Below are 22,942 nucleotides of genomic sequence, written 5' to 3' on the forward strand. Positions count from 1 at the left end.
TGTTAGAAGTGAAGAGGGGTGGAGATTAGTGTGGGGAGGCGATTAGTGCCAGGATAGGAGACTGGAGACTAGCGTTAGGTGTGAAGAGGGGGAGGTTAGTGTTAGGACTGTGGGGGGGTTAGGGGTATAGACTGGAGGCCAGTGTTAGGTGTGAAAAGGGGGAGGTTAGTGTTAGGACTGGGGGTTAGTGGTAGGAGTATAGACGGGAGGCTAGCGTTAGGTGTGAAAAGGGGGAAGTTAGTGTTAGGACTGTGGGGGGGTTAGGGGTATAGACTGGAGGCCAGCGTTAGGTGTGAAAAGGGGGAGGTTAGTGTTAGGACTGGGAGGTTAGTGTTAGGAGTATAGACAGGAGGCTAGTGTTAGGCGTGAAAAGGGGGAGGTTAGTGTAAGAATAAGAGGGAACATCAGAATGATATTTTCAAAAAAGAAGACCCGACAAAAATAAATGTATGTATGAATGCTTTCATTCCCCTTCATGAGTCTTCATATTATTTTTCAGAAACTGTACAAATCCTCAGGGGAAAAGAGTTTGCACAAGTATCACCTGATGCCAGATGCACCGCAGTTTATCCAAGCCAAGTTCAATGCATCTAATGTTAGCGATGTAAGTCATCTATATCATTCTATTGTCAAGTTGGAACAAAATCTTTCACTGCAGTTGTTTTAACTAGTGTTTTAGGAATCACACATGGATATTTCCCAAGTTTAAAAGACCTTGTTAGGCAAGGATTACCATTCATTTTAAGGTATATTGAGATGGTATCACGTAAAAAAAATTGTATCAGCTGTAATATGTAAAGGTGGCCACACACCACACAATAAAATGATCCGATTTTACAGCAATTCAATAAAAAAAGATCAGATTTCTTGAAAAAAACAAAAACAGTATTTGATTAGTATGGTAAATGTATTCTCAACTTTGCAATGTTTGTTGATGTTCAGATGATATGTATATCATGCATATATTTATTCCATCCTTTTCTTAGTCCTTGGCCCACTTCTATTGTAAATACCACTGTAGTTGATTGTAGCCCTGTCCCGCTTATCCTAATCCCCACCGATGCCATAGTAGGACAAGACAGGAAGCTCAGCAAGGGTCCCAGCAGCATGTCGATGTTATTACTTTTACAAAGCATGAGCATGCTAGGTCTCTTCTAATGACCATCGTGTTGCATGAATGCTTAGCTTTACTGGCAGAACACAAACCATTTTTATTCATTGGATTTATGTTTCTTCTTTCATCCAGAGTTTCTACAAGCACGACTGGCAGAAGACAATTGCAAAGGGACACCACGTCCTTGGAGATGCCATTTCCATTGTCGCTGCCAAAGCATCAAGAAATATTGCCAGTGATGTAAGTACTGAGGGCTCCTATGGATAAAGCTGTCATATATATATTTGTGTGTGTGTGTGTCAACAGGTCAGCACTTCCAATTGCCCCAGTGGTCGCAGAGCCTGTAGGGGCCATCAAGGTGCCCCTCCTCCCCTCCAGCTATGGTGACCCATGAGGGTGGGGATGTTGTGTGTTTACTCTGTGCAGAAAAAGGAAGAGGTGAACCCCCAAAATGCTTTTTAGGGGACATATGATGGACACCTGATGATGATCTGGTGTGACGGGGGAGGGGGTATTTGGATCAGGCCTGGCAGCCAGCTCAGGGGCCCTGGGGGTAATTTGGAATAATGGAGGGGGCGTCAGTGGGGCCCCCGAAGTTACTTTTGCCCCAGAGGCTCATTGCAGCTAGAACCGGCCCTTTGTCAGAATTAGGTTACTATTAGTGTGATAAATGTAGCATGCCCTTTTAGTTTCTTTTGGTTATATATAATGTAACATTTTATGCATTACACTGAGGTGATATATCATCTTGTATGACAAATATTACATGATACAAACAAAGCTTGGTAAGTCTCATACCTGACCACACATAGGGCTTGATTCACAAAAGAGTGGTAACTGTTAGCATGGCCGTTTTTTGCGCGCGATCGCGATAACGATTTAGCGCGAAAATTTGCGTTTGCATAGAAAAACCGTTTAATTGCACATGAAAATTCGCAATCGCGCGTAAACGGCCCGTGCTAACAGTTAGCACTCTTTTGTGAATCAAGCCCATGAAATACAAAGTGGCCCTTATCCATTTCAAGCTTTTTTCCTAGGAGGAAAAAAAAAAAGTAAGTGAGAAGTACTGTCAAAATTATTTTGCTGAATTTCTTGCTTGCTGGTTGGCCTAAAAGGTATTTTATTGATAAAGTGTGAAAATATCACCCAGGAGAAAACTTAAAGAAAACCTGAACTGAAAATTAAAAGTCAAAATAAACATACACAGGTCATACTTACCTCCCGTGTAGTCTACTCCTCAATCTCTTTCTCTTCTCCTGTGTCCCATTTGTCCACTGTGATCAATGGAATTCTCCATCATCCATTTTGAAAATGGCCATTACCTCCTAACAGCTTCCTGGTCAGCACACTGTTAAACTGTAACATCGCCCACTTGAGACATAGGGAAACATGGAAATTACCTGTTACATCAGTTCTCCTCTCTGCTATAACTGACAGCAACTGATACATAACTGACAGTAACTGATATATTTCAGTTCTGACAAAATGTTGTCAGAACTGGAAGGGATCGTTGCCAGAAGAAAATGGTGAGCTTCTGAGAGGAACTGAGGGCAAGGTAACGTAATGTTCATTTGAAGTTACCTCATGTGTTTATTTTAAATAATTTTACTCACTGTCACATCAGGTTCCCTTTAGTTTAAGGATGATGGTCAGGGCTAAAACGCTGCATTCCCGCAGCAGAACGAGGGTTTTATAACCCCCAAATCCTACTGCAAAAATCCACGACTTTCAAAGTCGTGGATTTTGCTCCCCGGGGAGGCAGAGCTTTGAGCTGCAGCTCTGCCTCCGTTCACATCAGGGGCATTGCTAGCCCCAAAGATTGGTGGCACGTGACCCGGATCTATTCTGGGGTGCCCTGGACGTCCCCCAGGCTGATTCAGCTGTGGCGCCTCGATGGCAAGCATGCTGTGAGCTGTGGTGTATCAATCAGGGGTATGCTGGGTGCTGTGGGCATACTGGGTGTTGTGGTGCCATGCTAGGAGCTGTGATGCCTTTATGGGGGCATACAGGGAGCTGTGGTTGTTGTATGAGGGCATTCTGGGAGTTGGGGTGCCTCAATGGGAGGCCCGTGGGAGCCATGGGAGAGGGTCCACTAGAAGGTCAGGGAATGCTATGGGGGAACTGCCAGATTCCTGGTGGCAAGCCAGTGCGCCCAGCAGCAAGCCAGACCAGCCAGCACAGAAGCCAGGTAACTCTGCCTAGTTATGTTTAAATGACACTGTCTATTTATGTGATTTTTTTTGTATTAATGGAGAGGAGGCTTCATCCAACATTTTGCTAGGCAGGCCTGCTAAGACGGCTGTTAAGTTTGTGTAAATTTGGCTCCACCCATGACCACACCCACATTATGGTGAATGGTCACACCCATTTTCTGTCTGGAGTGCCCAAAAGTGCCCTGAATCTCTTACAACCCTAGCAACACCCCTGGTTTGTGTCAATCTCCCGTGGATCTCTGCCTCCATCCCAGGGACAGGAAATTATGTGTTCATATCATTTCCTGTCCCTGGGATGGAGGCAGAGATCCACTTTTCTTTAAGGCCCAATGTACACCACATCACACTGCATAAATTTGGCTTCATATGTCCCTATGCCAACTGGGTCATATGCACAGGTCTGCCCCATCCCCAAATCCCCCCTCCCCCCAGGTAGTGAGTTACTACTTGGGCAGGAAGAACGTCACTGGCATTCACATTTCTCCACGTCTCACCATGCTCCCATTGTGCGCACTACCTGCGTCGCCTATTCATTTGGATTACTGCATAATTCAAGCTGTCGGCACAGATCACATGGTAACACGCTGCAGCCTTTGCGTCGTATTGTGTCAAGTGTGCAAGTCCCCATAAACTTGCCTGGCCCTTGCGGCAGGGAAGCGTCAAGGAAGAGTACAACGGTGTGATGCAGTGTGCAGGTGTGCAAGGGGCCCTGTATCAAATTCACTGCAATGTATCATCTGCAGCGAGGTTATGAACTGCAAGTTTTGCGTTCTTAAAGTTCCCCAACAATGATACAATCTTGATTATACAATCTTAATAAATCTGTGCATCAAAGGGTAAATCTGGTAAATATGTTTTGAATGGATTCTTAACATAGTCTTTCATATTACATAGATATTGTAAGAGTGTACAAGCAAGATGATATCCTCATCGGGCATCTTAGTGTTGGAGCAGTTTGATAAAGTCTTGGAGCTGTACAATTCCAGTCTTCAGAAACCATCTTGCATTTGCTGGACACATTATGATACTTTCACCATCACATGGAACTTTTACCATAACAACCAAATCTGAGCCTACAACCGACCCTTGGCTTAGCCCTGGCATGACTTAAACCTTCTGTGGTTGCCACCAGTACTGAACATATTGTTTCAAAAGTGCTAGTACTTTCACAATACATTAGACATCTTTGAATGTTCAAATACTACATCATTAACATTGGGGAACACACATGCTATACTTTGTCTATTTATTAATTGTATTTATAAAGCGCCAACATATCACGCAGCGCTATGTATTTAATGATTTAACATTATTAAAATTTATTTTCAGTACAAGTACAAAGAAGCCTATCAGAAAGCCAGAGGCAAACACGTCGGATTCAGAAGCCTTCAAGATGACCCTAAACTTGTACACTTCATGGCTGTGGCTAAGATGCAGTCCGACCGCGAGTACAAGAAGAACTACGAAACCACGAAGACCAAATACCACACACCTCTTGACATGGTCAGCATTACAGCCGCCAAGCATTCCCAAAAGGTGGCCACCAGCATTAACTACAAACAGCCAATCCATCACTATACTTTCTTACCGGATGCCATAAGTGTGGGGCGGGCAAAGAACATGATGCAAATTCAGAGTGATGTGAGTATGGTCTACAGCAGGTTGTGGTTTCCTGTATCCATCCAGTTGTTGGGCTACTTTAATCCTTTTTCAGGGGTGTCAAACTCAAATACAAACTCAAATACAAAGTGTACTGAAATTGAACACTGGGACCAAGTTTCTGGCCAACCTCAATGTCTAGTGCCCCCCCTCCCTTATAAAGTTCCCTGGTTTCCAATGCCCACCTCCCCTATACAGTTCCCTGGTGTCTAGTGGCCCCCTCCCTCCCCCCTATGCAGTCCCTTAGTGTGTAGTGGTCCTCCTCCATCCCCTATACAGTTCCTTGGTGTCTAGTGGCCCTCCTTCCTCCCCTATACAGTTTCCTGGTGTCAAGTGGTCCTCCCTCCCCTAGACAGTTCCCTGATGTGTAGTGGTCCCCCCCATACATTTCCCTGCTGTCTAGTTGCCCCTCCCTCCCGTATACAGTACCCTGGTGTCTAGTGGACCCTCTCTCCCTATACAGTTCCTTGGTGTCTAGTGACCCCCTTCCTCCCCTATACAGTTCTCTTGTGTATAGTGCTTTCTCCCTCTTTCCTGGTGATCTAGAGCTTCACCTACAATGTAGCTTAACTGGTGTTGAAGAGTGGGCCAAACATAATGCAAAGTGGGGAAACCACTTGGGGATTAAATTTGATGGCTCTGTGGACCAGAGTTTGACATGTATGTTCTAGATAGCCAACAACTGGAGCTTGGCGGGTTTATCAGCATTGGTTACAAGAGGTCCTTGATGTCTTCTATAGATTTCAATGTGACGGCTACATCCTATTTCATATTGTTTTTCAGAATGTCTACAAAGAAGATTACAATAGCTGGTTTAAGGGTATTGGATGGAGTCCTCTTGGCTCTCTGGATGTTGAAACAGCTAAAAAAGCCGGGATTGCATTGAGCGAGAAGAAGTATCGCCAGCACCCGGACACTCTCAAATTCACAAGTGTCCCAGACTCTATGGACCTCACTTTGGCTCAAAGCAATACCAAACAGCTCAGTGATGTAAGCGCTGCAAGTGAATGGCTACAATAGTCCATAGTCATTTTAACGTGACAAACTTTACATTTAATTTGTGTGAAAATATTTTAAACATTTTTAACATACTGTATCTCTTTCTGTTACTTTATTTTCTAGATCAGTTACAAAGCAGCAGGTGAAAAAGTGATGCACAAGTATAAACTGAACCCAGATGATCCTAACTTTATCCAAGCTAGAGTCAATGCACAGAATATAAGTGAAGTGAGTATGGTGATATTTTTATTTCCATTTGAAACGGTTAAAGTTTTAGTGACAGTTGAGGCATTTGGGGTAACTTTATAAGCTAACAAAGGCACTTAATGATGCAGACCACAATGAATGAACATGGGAGTAGCTATGGGACATCCTCAAGTTCCCTATGATTGGTCGCTACAGAGAAGGGGACGTCTTCAGTGTACACCACAGCACAGTGCACTCACTTTTCTCAGATCCCTACCCATTACAGATCCAGTCAAATCACAGCTTGAGGGTGTGTCTACAGGTGCTAAGGGAGTATTTGCTTTCTTTACACAGCAGTTTCCCATCATGTCCACCGGTTTGTTTTCCAGTTTACTCATTGGTCACTCTATCCAGCTTTACCTGACTGATCCCCAGTGATCCTGAATGGGCTATAAAGCATGTTAGCTGTCATTTGGCTATTGAGAGGGCTACACACAGCTTGATAAAGGAGACAGCAGTCTGATGCAGTTTCTAGCTGCCACTCTTGTATACATGTTTTAACCACTTAACCACCAGCAAACGCCGATAGGCGGCGGCTGGTCGCAGTGGTGTTTCCATGGAAACGGCCGTTTCCTGTCAGTTCACGGAGGGAGTCTCCATGAACAGCCTGCGAGCCTCCGATCGCAGCTCGCAGGCGAAATGTAAACACGTGGGGAAGAAATCCCCGGTGTTTACATCGCACAGCGCTGCTGTCACAGCAGCGCCGTAAAGGAGATTGGCGATCCCCGGCCTCTGAAGCCTATCAGAGGCGGTACAGGACGGATTGCTGTCCTGTACCGCCTATCTTGGGCAGGAGAGGGAGGGAAGGAGAGGGAGGGGAAATAGCGCTGCGGAGGGGGGCTTTGAGGAGCCCCCTCGCTAGGCGAAAGCGAGTGGCGGCGATCAGACCCCCCAGCAGGACATCCCCCTAGTGGGGAATAAAGGGGGGAAGTCTGATCGCCCTGCCTGCCACACAATCTGTGCTGGGGGCTGAAGAGCCCACCCAGCACAGATCATTCAAAATTCCTGCGGTTCTTAAGAGCCACAATTGAACATGTGGTGCTACTGGATTTTTGCGTTGGTATGGAGTGACTCTGTTGGATTACAAAGTCGTTTTCCAGTTGAGCAAACGTTTATCCCCAGAGGATGTTAGTCAACCTTTGCAACTTTGACAACAACAGATGTACGTTTCATATTCTACATTTTGTTTCTGTCTGGTTTTGGGCTGTAATACACAGTACACCAAGAACACTTAACACAATGCAAGTGCATGTTGATTCAGTCAAAATAATACAGCAAAGACAAGAAACAATTGATACAGTTTGCTGCCCTTATGAAGTTATGATAAACTGGCTGTAAATTTGTTGTTCTGTGCTAAGATGGAAGGCTTCCCTTACCTCTCCAAACTGGTATTTGTTCAGGTAAATAAGGTCCCTCTCAATGTCAGTATTCAATATATACGGTATATAGGATCTGTTCAGTACTAGCAGGGGTCAACTGGGCCTAAAATATAGAATCTTCACTAATGCATGGAAAATAACCATTATTTTACAGTGACCTATAGCCATCAGAACAGGAGCATTACTGCATGTAAACGATCCTAATGCCAGCACTTAGACGGTTAGACCAACAAGTTCTTGCTAACTGCTTGCATATGTGGTGCGTCTGGTGATTGTTTGTAGCCCCCTGGAAAAAGTGAAGTCTCTGTGAAACATATTGCTAAGGGTTTGGCCAATACCACTAGATTTGCAGTAGTATAAGTCATGTATTCACACTATGATTTTATTATCTGTCCAGAGACATAGCTTTATTGCTCATGAAACTGTTTCTTTTTATTTTTCTCAGTCTTACTACAAGGCCGCCTGGATCAAGCACTTAGCCAAAGGATATGACCTCAAGCCAGACGCCATTTCTGTGCTTGCTGCTAAATCTTCACGTAATATTGCCAGCGATGTAAGTATGGATCTTTATTATTTTCATGTAGCTCAGATTCTATCGTATTTTTTTAGACAATAAGATGCATCTAGGTTTAGAGGACAAAAAACAGGGGAAAACAAATATACTAAACATAGTGCGTTAATAGTGCAGGAGAATCTTATGAACCTTCCCCCCCACATTTTTATGTCCCCTTGTGCCTTCCTTGTACCTCTTATGTCCCCCTGTGTCTTTCTTTGTCCCCCTGTGTTCTCCTCTTCCCACCTGTGTCCTTCTTTGTCCCCCTGTGTTCTCCTCTTCCCACCTGTGTCCTTCTTTGTCCCCCTGTGTTCTCCTCTTCCCACCTGTGTCCTTCTTTGTCCCCCTGTGTCTTTCTTTGTCCCCCTGTGTTCTCCTCTTCCCACCTGTGTCTATCTTTGTCCCCCTGTGTTCTCCTCTTCCCACCTGTGTCCTTCTTTGTCCCCCTGTGTTCTCCTCTTCCCACCTGTGTCCTTCTTTGTCCCCCTGTGTTCTCCTCTTCCCACCTGTGTCCTTCTTTGTCCCCCTGTGTTCTCCTCTTCCCACCTGTGTCTTTCTTTGTCCCCCTGTGTTCTCCTCTTCCCACCTGTGTCCTTCTTTGTCCCCCTGTGTTCTCCTCTTCCCACCTGTGTCCTTCTTTGTCCCCCTGTGTCTTTCTTTGTCCCCCTGTGTTCTCCTCTTCCCACCTGTGTCCTTCTTTGTCCCCCTGTGTTCTCCTCTTCCCACCTGTGTCCTTCTTTGTCCCCCTGTGTTCTCCTCTTCCCACCTGTGTCCTTCTTTGTCCCCCTGTGTTCTCCTCTTCCCACCTGTGTCCTTCTTTGTCCCCCTGTGTTCTCCTCTTCCCACCTGTGTCCTTCTTTGTCCCCTTGTGTTCTCCTTTGTCCCCCTGTGTCCTCCTCATGCGCCCATCTGGATATACAATACTCTATGGGCAAAAAAGGACACTGGGACAGAGGAGAGGGACTTCTGCAGCCTCAGGGTACTTCCCAGTCGTACAATGACCGGTGGGAGTGGCAGCTGCAATATGCAAGTATTTGTGGGACAAAACCTGGTGCTGGTCCGCATTGTTTCAACTATAAAATGCACTGACTTTTGGGGGAGAAAAACCTGCATCTTATAGCCTGGAAAATATGGTAATCTACTATATGTTGTAAGATGTGGAGCTTAAGGCCTCTTTCCCATGGGAACTGCTTGCTTGTCAGACAAAAGGTGGTGGACTGAGCGCCTGGATGGTGCACAAGAGCAGCTGACAGGCTGTGCATTGAACTGTCTGGTGAAGGAGAAAGTATCAGAGTCACATAAAGCACAACATGACACATAGGGCAGTGAACTCCTCCTGACCCTGTCCGCTCGTGTGAGTGCTGAACGGTCGGAAGTATTCTGGTGTTCAAATTCACTATATCAAATTCGAACTCCAACATTTATGTTCAGTAATATTCAGCATTCAGCATTAGTGAACAGTATGCTGAACTCTGGGACACTGGGGGCTATACACAAACTTAGAGGGCCATTCACAAGTATTTGTCATAAGGGGGTTTATTTACAAAACCTATTTCATGAAGTATCTCACCTCACTTATTAGGGACCCTGACACACCAGAGAGCAGGTTTTTTTTTTTTTTTTTAAATGCTTCCATTTACTTACATTTAAATTGCGGTAAAATCGAGGCAAAATAGCTGCAATCATGATTTTTGAAAAATCGCAATCGCAGCAATTTAGCTGTGATTTGAATGCAAGTCAATGAAAGCTTTAAAAAAAAATTACCTGTAAAACGTTTTCCGGTGTGTCAGGGCCCTATCTCACAATTTACCTCTTAGTGATTAAACCGCCATGTGTATCACTCCAACATTGACATCGTTGCATGGCTTCCTAACCTATGGGAGGGGGCACTAGGACATGAAGGGTGACCAAAGTTTGGACCATTAAACTGGAAGGAGACAGTGAGGGGGGTAGGGGTACGTGAACTGCTAATGTGGCTACTCTAAAGCGCACATGCATGTGATTTATGTTGGTTTCAATGCTGTACAGATGCATAGCTAGCCTGCAGACTATTTTATGGAGGGGGGGGGCGGAGAGATGACGACGGTGCATGATTGCACGGGAAGGTAAAGGAGGGGGAACAATAGTATTGGGCAACATTTGTCCAAGATGATCCAGCAGATTGGATCTCTCACCAACGCATTTTGATGGGTTGGGGGCTGCCATACACACACTAGATTCTAGGCAGTCTTTAGCGGGCGCCTCAGCTGAGTTTGTGTGTGTACAAACCTTTAGGGTTCTTTCACATCAGAGCTTGCATTTGGAAAAGCTAAAAGCACGCGGTTTGCTGTTTCCATTTTGCTGCATTTTTCATGCGTTTTTAATGCGTTTTCAATCCGTTACAGCACATAGGAAAACGTAGGTGAAGTTATTGTTTTTTGACTTTCAACTGTAACTGTGTTTGGTGAAACGTTTTAAAACGCATGCTCTTCTTGGAACTTGCGTTCTACATTGATTTACATTGTAATGCAAACGCAAACGGCAGACGATTAAAAGCTTCGGGGAGCGTTGAAACGCAACGCACAAAAACGCAGCTTTCGATGTGAAAGGTAAAATGAAAGCCTATGGACTTTCATTTTACCTTGGAAAACACAAACTATCAACATTGCGTCAAAACGTCCAAAACCAGCTCAGATGTGAAAGATCCCTTAGTGTTAAAGAGAACCCGAGGTGTGTTTAAATAATGTTATCTGCATACAGAGGCTGGATCTGCCTATACAGCCCAGCCTCTGTTGCTATCCCAAACCCCACTAAGGTCCCCCTGCACTCTGCAATCCCTCATAAATCACAGCCGTGCTGTGAGGCTGTGTTTACATCTGTAGTGTCAGTCTCAGCTGCTCCCCCACCTCCTGCATAGCTCTGGTCCCTGCCCCCATCCCTTCCCTCCAATCAGCAGGGAGGGAAGGGATGCAGGCGGGGACTGGAGTTCTGCAGGAGGCGGGGAGAGCAGCAGACTGACACTATAGAGATAAACACAGCCAGCTCTGACAAGCTGTTTGTCAGCAGCATGGCTGGGATTTATGAGGGATTGCAGAGTGCAGGGGGACCTTAGGGGGGTTTGGGATAGCAACAGAGGCTGGGCTGTATAGGCAGATCCAGCCTCTGTATGCAGATAACATTCCTCAAACCCACCTCGGGTTCTCTTTAAGATTGCTTTAAAACTTTATCTAGAGTCTTTTCTACATAGATATAAAGAGTTATTTGGAAATACTTGTTTCATCTTTGTTGTAGCCTTTCCTATCCGTACAATATTAATTTATTGCCACTTTTTTCCCCAGTACAAATACAAACAAGCCTACGAAAAAGCCAAAGGAAAGCACGTGGGATTCCGCAGCCTGCAAGATGACCCCAAGCTGGTGCACTACATGCACGTTGCCAAAATCCAGTCTGACCGTGAATACAAGAAGGACTATGAGAAGAGCAAGACTAAGTATCACACGACTCTCGACATGTTCAGTGTCACTGCCGCTAAGAAATCGCAAGAGGTTTCCTCCAATATACACTACAAACAACTGCTCCACAACTATACTCTGCTACCTGACGCCATCAGTGTAGAGCGCTCCAGAAACATGATGCAGATTCAGAGCGATGTGAGTAAAAGCTCATGTTTATACTTTTTTGATTTATACTTTTTGTGCCCCTAGACCAAGTATGTTGGGGTTCCCCTTCCATGTGCAGCAGCGCCCCTCCCATTCCATGTGCAGCCCCCTCTTCCATATGTATCATCCCTGTACTGCAGCCCCTCTCTTCCATGTACAACTCCCTTGGACATCAGCGTCCGTTTTCATGTGTTGTTCCCCATTTGCACCCTTCTCTATCATATGTAGCAACCCCTATTTCATGACAGGTGCTCCCTTGGGCTGCAGCCGCCCAAGGTCTGGGCCCTTGGTGGCCTTTCCAAAAATCTGGCCCTCCGCTCATGGACTATTTTCTTTATAGAAGGATAAACTATTATACACATTTTTTTTATGGGGTAGCTGCACATTGTGACATGATGGAAAAAGGGGCGTAAGAGTAAACAAAACAGCTATAGTGTCTGCTACGGGATTCATGAACAATGGGGGAGACTCGGTTTATTCCTAACATGCACCTTGCCAATCCCATATTTTTTGTCTCCATCTCTATGTCCTGTAATCATCATACAGTGCTGTGTGCACTCATTTTTTGGGTACAGGTGTGTAAGAATGTGCCTACTGTGAGGGAGTCCCATAAAAGGTTTGGTATGGACCAAACCTTTTATGGGACTCCCTCACATACCAGAGGCGTATCTAGAGGGGTACAGGCATGGCTCATGCCATGGGCACAACAGCACCATGGGCACCATGCCAGCTCCTGTGCTGCACCGCCGTACCTGCTCCCATGCCTCTCTACCACTCAGACAAGACCTTAAATCAGATTAATTCTGTTATCTGAGGAACATGGCTACTTAACTTATGAATGTAGAGCGCACTTGGCTTAGTGTTAGAAAAGAGCACAGAGAGGAAATAAGAAGAGATATTTCCAAAAAAGTAACTTCAGTAATATCCCGAGCCAAAAACCACTGGCAACCACAACACATGTATACAAGAAAAGATGCTGTTTTTTTAAAGGGAAAGGGGGTTTCTGACCAGAAGGGGGGGTGGGCAATTTCAGTGTTTGCCATAGGCTCTGTATTACCCAGATACGCCCCTGCCCTGCACGCAGAATATTAGGGTATTAAAGCTTCTACAAATAGGGGCTACTCATAGGAGGCGGAGTTACTGCTCATGGAAGAGGGAACTTATATGCATAGAAAAGGGAGGAGCTGCGCTTGTCAGAGGTAAGGCAAGGTTAGTGTAGTGAAAACCTCTGGCAGTGCTGGGGTTCCTATCTGGGGTAGAATACTATGAACATGAAGTTGTAATGTTCTCTCCATGAGTGCTTGGATTTTCTGCAGGCAATCCAGTTTTCTCCTACATCATTTATACTTAAGCTTTTGCTATATGCAGACTTCACTTAGAAGGACTCTAAACAGATGAGAGGGGCCAAGACATGACTAGCATGTAATCGCTTAGGGCAGTGATCTGTAAACTTGGCTCTTCAGCTGTTAAGGAACTACAAGTCCCACAATGCCTTGCAGGAGTCTGACAGCCACAGTCATGATTCATAAAGGCAAATGCATTGTGGGACTTGTAGTTCGTTAACAGCTGGAGAGCCAAGTTTACAGATCACTGGCTTAGGGTAATATTGGGGGTAGCCACTTAACCTACAGAGAGGCATATCTACAGGGGTGTGGGTATGGCATGTGTCATGGGTGCCTCTTACTGCTCAATAGCATCATTGGTGTTCTCCATACAGATACTGTTTTTTTTTAATCTGGGGAACATTCTGCTGCCAGGTTACATCGTTTAGGGGAACAAGTTGCCTAACTGTCATTTGGGGGGATATGCATAGGTTGACCTATTGCGATACTCCATTTTCACAGGCCATGCTTCACTTCAACTTGCACACAACCAATTAAACCAAGACTACATATTAACCAAGACTACATATTAAGATATTTAAAGGGACCCTGAGCAGTGCCAGAAATTAAAAGATTACACTTACCTGAGACTTTTTCCAGCCCACGGCAAGGTCCCCTGGCATCCTCCTGGTTCCTCTCCGTATGTCTCTGCCAGCCCCCATTACCAGCGACACCTGGGCCGGCTCTTCCTGGTTCATGACGCTTGTCCTCATCACGCTGGCTACTTTGCATCATCACGGCTGCCGGCGTGACAGGTCTGCGCATGAGCCGTTTTCCACGCATGCGCAGACTTGTCACGCCGGCCGGCGTGATGATGCGAAGCGGCCGGTGTGATGACGACAAGCGTCAAAAACCAGGAAGAGCCGGCCCGGGTGTCGCCGGTAACGGGGGCTGGCGGAGACATACGGAGAGGAGCCAGGAGGTCGCCGGGGGACCTCGCCGCCTATGGTGGGCTGGAAAAAGCCCCAGGTAAGTGTAATCTTTTAATTTCTGGCACTGCTCAGGGTCCCTTTAAAGCAGTGGTCCTCAAACTAAGGCCCGCGGGCCGAATGCGGCCCCCCAAGGCTATTTCACTGGCCTACAAACACAAAATGTATAACTTATAGATGCGGCCCACTACACCTTTAAATATAGACGGACCACATATAGAATAGCAGTGCTAGCACCACCCATCCACATACTGTAGAAGCCAGTGAGCAGTCATTTACTGGCTTCCAATTCAGCATCAGGTGACACCAGAGGCGGGACAAGGTCCTCCAGCGCCCAAGGCTGAGACACCAAAGTGCGCCCCTCCATCCCTGCCACCCCAGCCATCACACACTGATTGCTATTAGACTAAGAGGCACCACAGGGCCCACAACCTCCCCAACACCTTAATATCTAGTTATCTGCCTTGCAGTCACTGCCATGTATCCCCTTTTCTTATTTCTTTCTGCTTCAAACACAATTAGGAATGACAGCTGAATGAATTCTGCGCCCCCTCCTACACTGCGCCCTGAGGCTGGAGCCTCTCCAGCCTATGCCTCGGCCCGGCCCTGGGTGACACTGCTGTCCAAGTGGACTGCAGGTTGTCACCTGGGTATTCTTCACTGTCTGGTGCACAAAGAAGTTCTTCAGTGCAGTATGACTGAATGGCTGCTGCTGGGAGTTTTCCTTCAGGCATGATTGGAGGGACTCAATACCTAGATTTAATGTCATGTTTTTCCACATCATTTTATGTATGATCCAGCCCCCCAGCAGTCTGAAGAATGTTGACCCGGCCCTTAACAGAAAAAGTTTGAGGACCCCTGCTTTAAAGGATACTCCCTCACCCACCCCCCTGTTTGCCATGGGGACAGTTTTCCCTAGATACGCTTCTGAACCTACCAGTACATTTTTGTATGTGGTTGGTTTGGATAGTACTGCTTAGCTTCAGATTTATCAGTGGTACAATAGAACTATTGGCAATGTGGTGATGGATTGGACACTGGCACTAAAGATGAAAAGGAGATGTAAATTAAGTATTAGGGCCCATTCACACTTGAGCGGGAATCGAGCGATTCCCGCTCACGGCAAACCGCTAGCGGTTCTGCAAGAACCGCTACACAATGTAGCGAGTGGCAGTGTTCTCACTGCCGCGGTTGCGGTTAGCGATAACCGCAACCGCGCTGCATGCAGCGGTTTGCCGGCGACGAGCGTTCCGCGATTAGCGATCGTGATTAGCGTGCACAGCACGCTAATCGCGATCGCTCCAAAACCGCCGCAGTGTCCAGTGATTTTTCCGCGCTAATCGCGGGAAAATCACTCCCGCAAAACGCCGGCGGTAATCGCCGGCGTTCTGCGGTTCTAAGTGTGAATGGGCCCTAAGTATTAAGTAGTAGAAGGTTGGGGGTTCACATTGATAACGCGGGATAAAGTTAGGGAGAAGTTTGATAATCAGAGTAGGGAGAATATAGAGTTGGGCATTTTTAAGAAGGTTTAAAACAAAAACTAGCTGTGTAGCCTATGTATTGCACCTGTACATAAACTACTTCGGCCAAATCCAAACGTGTGACTGGACAAAGCCCATACCAAACACAAGGAAAATGTACAATCTCCATGCAGGTATTGTCCCTGTCAGGACTTGCACCTGAAGTTGCAGGGCAATAGTGCTAACCACTTAGCTGCCATGTGCTATATGTGGTAATATCTTTTTATTGTTTTACGTGTTTCTTTTTATATCCTTCAATTATTTATAGAACCAATACAAGACTGATTTCAATAACTGGCTGAAAGGAGTCGGCTGGGTACCGATTGGCTCCTTGGATGTTGAGAAAGCAAAACGTGCCAAGGATATCCTCAGTGAGAAGAAATACAGACAGAATCCAGATCAGTGGAAATTCTCTATTCCAAATGATTCCATGGATCAAGTACTTGCAAAGACTAACGCGACAACAATGAACAAGGTATCTCGAGTTTCTTCCATTCCATGTAATTTTGATATGAAGAGAGGCAGTGACTGTACTGAGTCGCTTTAAGGCTCTGGGGGAGTAGGGCTGGTGCTGTTGCTTGAATTACATCATTCTGTGGTTCAGATAGAAAGCAGGAAGGCATATACTGAAACTCTGAGTGGATTGCAGCCTATAGCACAGCCAGTCTGTGATACAGGAAGTAACTAGTGGCTTGGGCTACTGATCAGGCAGCTTAAAGAGGAACTCCAGTGAACTTTTTACTGTTGGCAGGTGATGTAGCTGCTGCTGCATGGTTTTTGGCAGTTGGAAACAGCTGTAAACAGCTATTTTCCACAATGCAACAAGGTTCACAGACAGGAAACTGCCAAAAGTTTGAACTTTTCTTGTGGGAGAGGTTTCTTGTGGGAGGGGTTTCCCCACAATATCAGTCATACAGCGCCCCCTGATGGTCTGTTTGTGAAAAGAAATAGATTTCTCATGTAAAAGGGGGTATCAGCTACTGATTGGGATAAAGTTCAATTTTTGGTCGGAGTTTCTCTTTAAAAGTAATTTATTTTACATTAGCTTTACAATTGGCTTCTACATTGGCAGAAACAGGCTCTCGAAAAAACATTTTTGCCTGTAGTGGGCATTTTAATAGGAGGATGTTCCTGTGCGTTTTAGTCCCCTGCCATGTATGCCAGAACTGATGAAAAGATGGTATAGTTCTTTTGTTATCATTATAGTTTTTAAAAAGCCTTTGCAATATAATAATGCTGAAAAATAATTTCTTTTTTTTAGAAACTTTACACAGAAGCCTGGGAAAAGGATAAGACCAAAATCCACGTGATGCCAGATACTCCTGATATCATCCTGTCTAAATTCAACCAGATGAACATGAGTGAGGTAAGTCCTATCAAACTACTAACTGTCTTAATGTGACACTGAAGCTGAAAACAAAACATGATGAATTGTATGTGTAGTACGGATAATAAATAGAACATTAGTAGCAAACAAAAGAGTCTCATATTTTTATTTTCAATCATATAGCTTTTTTTTTATAACATTGCATCATTCTGTTATATTTACAGTTTACAAACCACACTCTACTTTAAACCATAAAACAAAGCAGAGCTAATGACCCTTTGAACTTCCCTGCAGTAAAACCTTATCTGACGCTGTCCCTCACTGTTTCCTTGATGTATAAGTGCTTCAGAAAACAGGACTGTCTTCGACCCAAGAGCTCTGAGAAGCTCTTTTGCATAGATAACAACTGAAGTTTCTTAACTCTTCCTGTACTGGAAACTATTTTCTTTGCTACTAATGTTCTATTTCTTAGCTGTAGTACACATACAATTCATTATCTCATAAGTTTTTGTTTCACTTCAGTGTCACTTAAACTAATGTCACTTCAGACCTGGCCTACGGAGTGTAAATTTATGACCTTCCGTGTAATATAGTAACTATCTGTCAGGATCGCAGAAAGCGCATGTTAATATCTATGGATTTTTCCACAATGACTGTGCTGGTTATGGCAAATACAATTTCATTAAGAGCGCTGCTAGAGCAATAAAGTGCAATTGCTAAAGTGAATAATTACCTTTTTATGTAATTGTTGTCTATGGAGAGGAAAGGTTCTGGATCCCATATAGAGCCTTCCCGGTTGTCTCTTCATCATGATGACCTTGTTCCAGCACCGGACCCCAGTGAAGTTCTTTGACCCTCCACAGGCAGCCTTCGAAAGCAGCTGTGTCCCTGAGTGCCTCTGAAGGGGAGTGGTGTACTGCGCACACCTGAGTTAGGGCTCGTGCAGGCCTAGGGCATCACAGGAGCAAGGGCACCAAAGCAGCAGGCTAAACTTATGCAGCCTTTGCAAGCTTGCAAATGCTTGCAATGCAGGGAAATCAGGCGAGCGCCTGACCGCGGTACTCTGCTATCAGCGGCCTGTGCATCGGCCACCTTGCTCTCTGTGCACGTTTGCATTGTGGTGGGGGGCAGTGGACTTGGGCAGCATTCGAGACAGTGGGGAAGAGGAAGCTTCTGCACTGGAGACAAGCTTAGAAATGAGTCGAACTGATAGCTGCTGCGGTGTGAAGGCGAGCTAGCTACCTGTACTGAAATGGGTGGGGGGGGTTTAAGGGAGACATCTGGCTACCTATACTGGAGGGAAAGGGGGGAGTAGTCATCTGGCTACCTATACTAAAGGGAAGGGGGAGGGGTCATCTGGCTACCTATACTAAAGGGCAGGGGAAGGGGTAATCTGGCTACCTATACTGGGCGAGGGGTCATCTCGCTACCTATACTGAAGGGGGGCAGCTGGTGACAGTGGCCTTGGGCGGTAAAGAGTACAAATCCGGCCCTGTGCACAGTACGGATGCGCCTGTCTTCAGAGGTACTTGGGGACGGGAATACGTCCAACGATTGCCAAGGAGTCCTGAAGATGCATAACTTCACTGGGGACGGTGCAGACAGGAGCGCACATTGGTGAATAACACTTTTTTTGTGCCACTTTAGATTATCTGGTAACTTCTGAGTTAAGCCATATACCATTTATTTTTTTTAATTTTTTTTTTCGACCAGAAAAATCTCATTGATATCCCTGCTTGATCGAATAACTTGAAAAATTGAACCAATGTTCCATGCATATTTTTATCAAATAAAACAATTCAGTTTTTGTCTTTTTGCTATCGCATTTTTCAACACATCAGTTTGGACATTCATTGAAAAACAAAACAAAAATCAATACTTTTTTCTTGACCAAAATAAAAAATGTTTCTATTCAATCCGTTTTTATTAAAAAAAACAACAACAAACAAACAGGAACATTGATTGATTTGGTTGAAACATGTATTTCCACCTTTAAAAGGATGAACTGCATTCGGTCCCATTAAGTTTTCCCGTTGCATTATTGAACATACAAACGTGACTTCGGAATGTTTGTTACTCATTTCTTTTGAATATTGCGTTTTATTTTACCTCCAGAAATTCTACAAGCAAGCATGGGAAGATATGAAGAAGAAGGGCTATGACTTGAAACCAGATGCCATTGCTGTGAAGGCTGCCAAAGCTTCCAGGGATATTGCCAGTGATGTAAGTTTTTTTTTGTTTTACAAAAGTTACATTAGTTATGTTAATTAAAATAGATAGGTAATGTAATCTCTTACCCACCCTGTTTTAAAAGAACAGGCAAATGTTTGATTTCATGAAGGCAGACATTTTTTTTGGTTGAAAGGAGGTGACAGGGAGCATGATATACAGTTCCAACTGTCCTGTGTGCTGATCACCCCTCCCAGTTGCTAGGCAACGTGAATAACAACATAGGAAATCCCATCATGCTTTGCACAGCATCAGGGAAAAAAAGCCTGAGCAGTTTTCTTTGATAGGGCGGAGCTTAGCTAAAATGCAGCTAAAAATGAGACTTCTATAAGAAAAGCAAAGTTCTGATGCTGTGAAACTGTTAAAGAAACACCAAGCCTTTTCAGTGCTGCTGGGTAGATTTTTAGTCTGGAGGTTCACTTTAAGTAACCTTTCTGTTCTTCAAAGAGGTGGGGAATTGTTTGAATAGGGTTGCTGCTCAACTGATTATATTGGCAGGCCTGGTTTAAGCTACAAGGGGGCCCTGGGGCAAAGTAAATCTGGGGGGCCCATAGCTGACCCCCCCCCCCCCCCCCCCCCGGAAAAATCCGCTCCCGGGCCCCCAAGCTGGCACACCTTGTGGTCTGTCTGCATGTCCTGCTGTTACCTAGATAGGCAGGCACTTCCTGATGCTGGCCCAACCAGCAATGGCCAGCGTGCTTCTCCTCATGTGCCATCCATGTTGGAGTCACATGATGGGAGGACGCTGCATTACGGCTGGCCCGGCCTGGCTGCGTGTATATAATGCAATAATGACATAATGAATAAAATTGCTTTTTGTTTACAATATTAATGTATACATTATTTTCACTACAGTTCCTCTTTAAAAAAATTATAATTAAAACTTAGAAAATATTTTTATTTTATAAATCATTAAATATTTTAAGCATTTAACAAAAAAAAAATTCTAAATGCATCACTAAGAGTGGTTTAAATAGATAATGGATATAAAAAAACACCCTTCATGCCTTCAAAGTACTTTCTTCTTTCAAAAAACTGGTGCATTTTGTAAGTTGGCCATATTTGCAGAATTATCATTCGTTACTAGCTTGTTCATATGCTTTGTTTTCGCATTACAGTACAAATACAAGAAGGCCTACGAGCAGAGCAGAGGAAAGCACATTGGATTCCGAAGCCTTCAGGATGATCCTAAACTGGTTCACTTCATGAATGTGGCAAAGATGCAGTCTGATCGTGAATATAAGAAGGGCTATGAGAAGTCCAAGACCAAGTTCCACACTCCTGTGGACATGGTTAGCGTAACTGCTGCCAAGCTGTCTCAGACTGTGGCATCTAATGCCAACTACAAACGGCTCATTCACACCTACAACCTTCTGCCCGACGCCATGAGTCTGGAGCTGTCTAGAAACAGGATGAACATACAGAGTGACGTAAGTGTCAAAGCTTAACTTGTCTGATGATAAGGAAAAGGAACATTAGCTCTGTGCATAATATTCTACTGTGTACTTCCGGTTATACAACTAAAAATCAGAGTAAAAAATTTCACTCCACTGGAAAACAATTATAAAAATATGCAGTATCTATACTGTAATGCACGGCTGTTTTTTTGGAATACAATTGGCGATACATCTAGCTACAGTCTTAGGACCTCTTACTTACTATCATTGGCATTTGAATAAATTTGGTACTGTACATACACATGTGTATATCATCATGTTATGGTACTTATACCTTCTTGTACACTTTAAGGTACTGTTAAGCTTCTAAGGCAGTCAATGCTTGAAGGCCATAAAGAGGAACTGTCAAAGAAACTGTGATTCTGTAAACCCCTCATACCTATAGACCTTTTAGCCAGCAACAATAGAAAGCTTTTCAGAAGTCTCTGATCACAGCCTGTGTGAAGAAAATGCCTTGTTTATCATCTGTTTGTAACAAAGTCAGCGTCGGGGCTAGAAGTGTACCATGTGGATAGGTTCCACTTCTCTTTCACTATGCACAGAGGAATGATTTACTGTTTGTTCCTGCCCTGCTTACATGCATGCACGCACACACACGCACACACGCACACACACGCACACACACACACTTCTCATATGAGAACAGTTGAGATAATTTTACCTACAGAGAAAGGATCTGAAGAGAAGGAAGTGTACTTTATTCCTTTTTTTGCATGCTTTCCCTCCCATTCAGAAGGAGCTCTTTCTGGCTGTATACTCTGTTTACTTTACACTGTGTGAAGCAGACAGAGACACAGGAGCAGCTGATTTTAGGGTCTAAAAGCGGTACCATTCTTTCATGTTCTTTTAGACCCTAAAAGCAGGAAAAAAAATCATACTCCCAGAGAGATCTGCAGCAGCCCTGCACATTACTCACTTTTCCGGGATCCAGCGCTGCAATTGTTCCTTCTTTCCTCCGGGTGGCACTCTACCCTTATGGTGAGTTTGCCGTCTTTCGTCATGTGACCAATGCCAATATCAACCGAGGGATCAAGAGCCTCCAAGGAGTTGCGGAAGATGGGCAGTGAACGTCCAGATTCCGGGGGAGGTGAGTTACAACCGCCACTGCGCTGCGTACATATAGCTCCCGGTGGCTACCCATAGCCAGGCACAGGATTACTGCTACTAGCCTCTTTTTTTCACCCCTAGGCTGGCTGGGAATTACCGCTAAAGAGGGGACAGTGAAGGGTTGAACTGGCGAAGTACAAAATAACTGCCATTTTTGAGGGAAATGAATATTCAGGGCCTCATGGTGGGGTAGTGAAAAGCACTCACACGCCTTGCAGCGCTGGGTCCTCGATTTGAATGCCAACCAGGGCACTATCTGCATGGAGTTTGTATGTTCTCCCCATGCCTGCCTGGGTTTCCTCCAGGCACCCTGGTTTCCACCCACATCCCTAAGACATACAGATAAGTTAATTGGCTTTCCCCTAATATTGACTATGATGGACATTTAACTATGGGAGGGATTACATTGTGCGCCCCTTTGAGGGACAGTTAGTGACAAGAGAGGGACAGTTAGTGACAAGACTATATACTCTGTAAAGCGCTTCTGAAGATGTCAGTGCTGTATAAATAACAATAGTAATAAAACTAATATTCTCCATTCTCACAGTGTTTAGTTGCTTGTATTGCAGTCTGTGTTCCGGGTTGTGGTGAGCATTTGTTCAGTGCAGATGGTTAGCAACTGTTTGCATTGTTTGGGATTAGGATGAGGGTTGGGGCAGGCTCTAGGAAAAACGTAGGCATTCACAGAAAGGGCTGAGACACTTCTCCAAAATGTAACAACACGACTCTTGTGGTCCAAAAAGTCAAACATCTCAACTTCTGTATGTTTCTGTGGCCTTTTGTATATTTGTGTCAATTCAGGGGCGTCTCACCCACCAGGCAAGTATAGGCGGTTGCCTGGGGCGCCATGAGGTGGTGAGGCGCCATGAGGTGGTGAGGCGCATTCCCCCACCGCTACTACTGTGACCATGTTTTTTTTTTTTTAATATTATATTACCTCCTGACTCAGTCCCCAGTGCTCGGCACGCTACCATGTGCTCAGCAGTGCCTCCACCTCCACTTCTCCCCAGCCAATAGAGCAATCAATACTGCTCTTCTCTGCCAGGCTCCTTCTTTAAAGCCATGCCCCTTCTTCTCAGTAGCCACACAGGTAAAGTGTTTATCCCGTGTGGCCCAGCCTTTAACTCCGCCCCACGTTAGTCAAACCAGGAGCCAGCGGCCAGCCAGCTTATGCCCCCGACAGTCTGACC

General features: G+C 45.0%; 1 protein-coding gene across 16 annotated transcripts in view; it reads left to right on the forward strand.

The window, feature by feature from the left end:
* NEB (nebulin) overlaps nucleotides 1-22,942 on the forward strand; it is a 321,375-nt gene that overhangs the window by 82,874 nt on the left and 215,559 nt on the right. For all 16 annotated transcript variants that reach the window (XM_068245793.1, XM_068245797.1, XM_068245803.1 and 13 more), the window contains 11 exons: nucleotides 500-604; nucleotides 1,247-1,354; nucleotides 4,657-4,968; nucleotides 5,770-5,976; nucleotides 6,109-6,213; nucleotides 8,056-8,163; nucleotides 11,481-11,792; nucleotides 15,901-16,107; nucleotides 16,894-16,998; nucleotides 19,075-19,182; nucleotides 20,307-20,618. In XM_068245793.1, coding sequence (XP_068101894.1) covers nucleotides 500-604; nucleotides 1,247-1,354; nucleotides 4,657-4,968; nucleotides 5,770-5,976; nucleotides 6,109-6,213; nucleotides 8,056-8,163; nucleotides 11,481-11,792; nucleotides 15,901-16,107; nucleotides 16,894-16,998; nucleotides 19,075-19,182; nucleotides 20,307-20,618 — 1,989 coding nt within the window. The remainder of the gene's footprint in view (nucleotides 1-499; nucleotides 605-1,246; nucleotides 1,355-4,656; nucleotides 4,969-5,769; nucleotides 5,977-6,108; nucleotides 6,214-8,055; nucleotides 8,164-11,480; nucleotides 11,793-15,900; nucleotides 16,108-16,893; nucleotides 16,999-19,074; nucleotides 19,183-20,306; nucleotides 20,619-22,942) is intronic.

The sequence above is a fragment of the Hyperolius riggenbachi genome, chromosome 7 (genome assembly GCF_040937935.1).
Source record: "Hyperolius riggenbachi isolate aHypRig1 chromosome 7, aHypRig1.pri, whole genome shotgun sequence".
NCBI lineage: Eukaryota > Metazoa > Chordata > Amphibia > Anura > Hyperoliidae > Hyperolius > Hyperolius riggenbachi.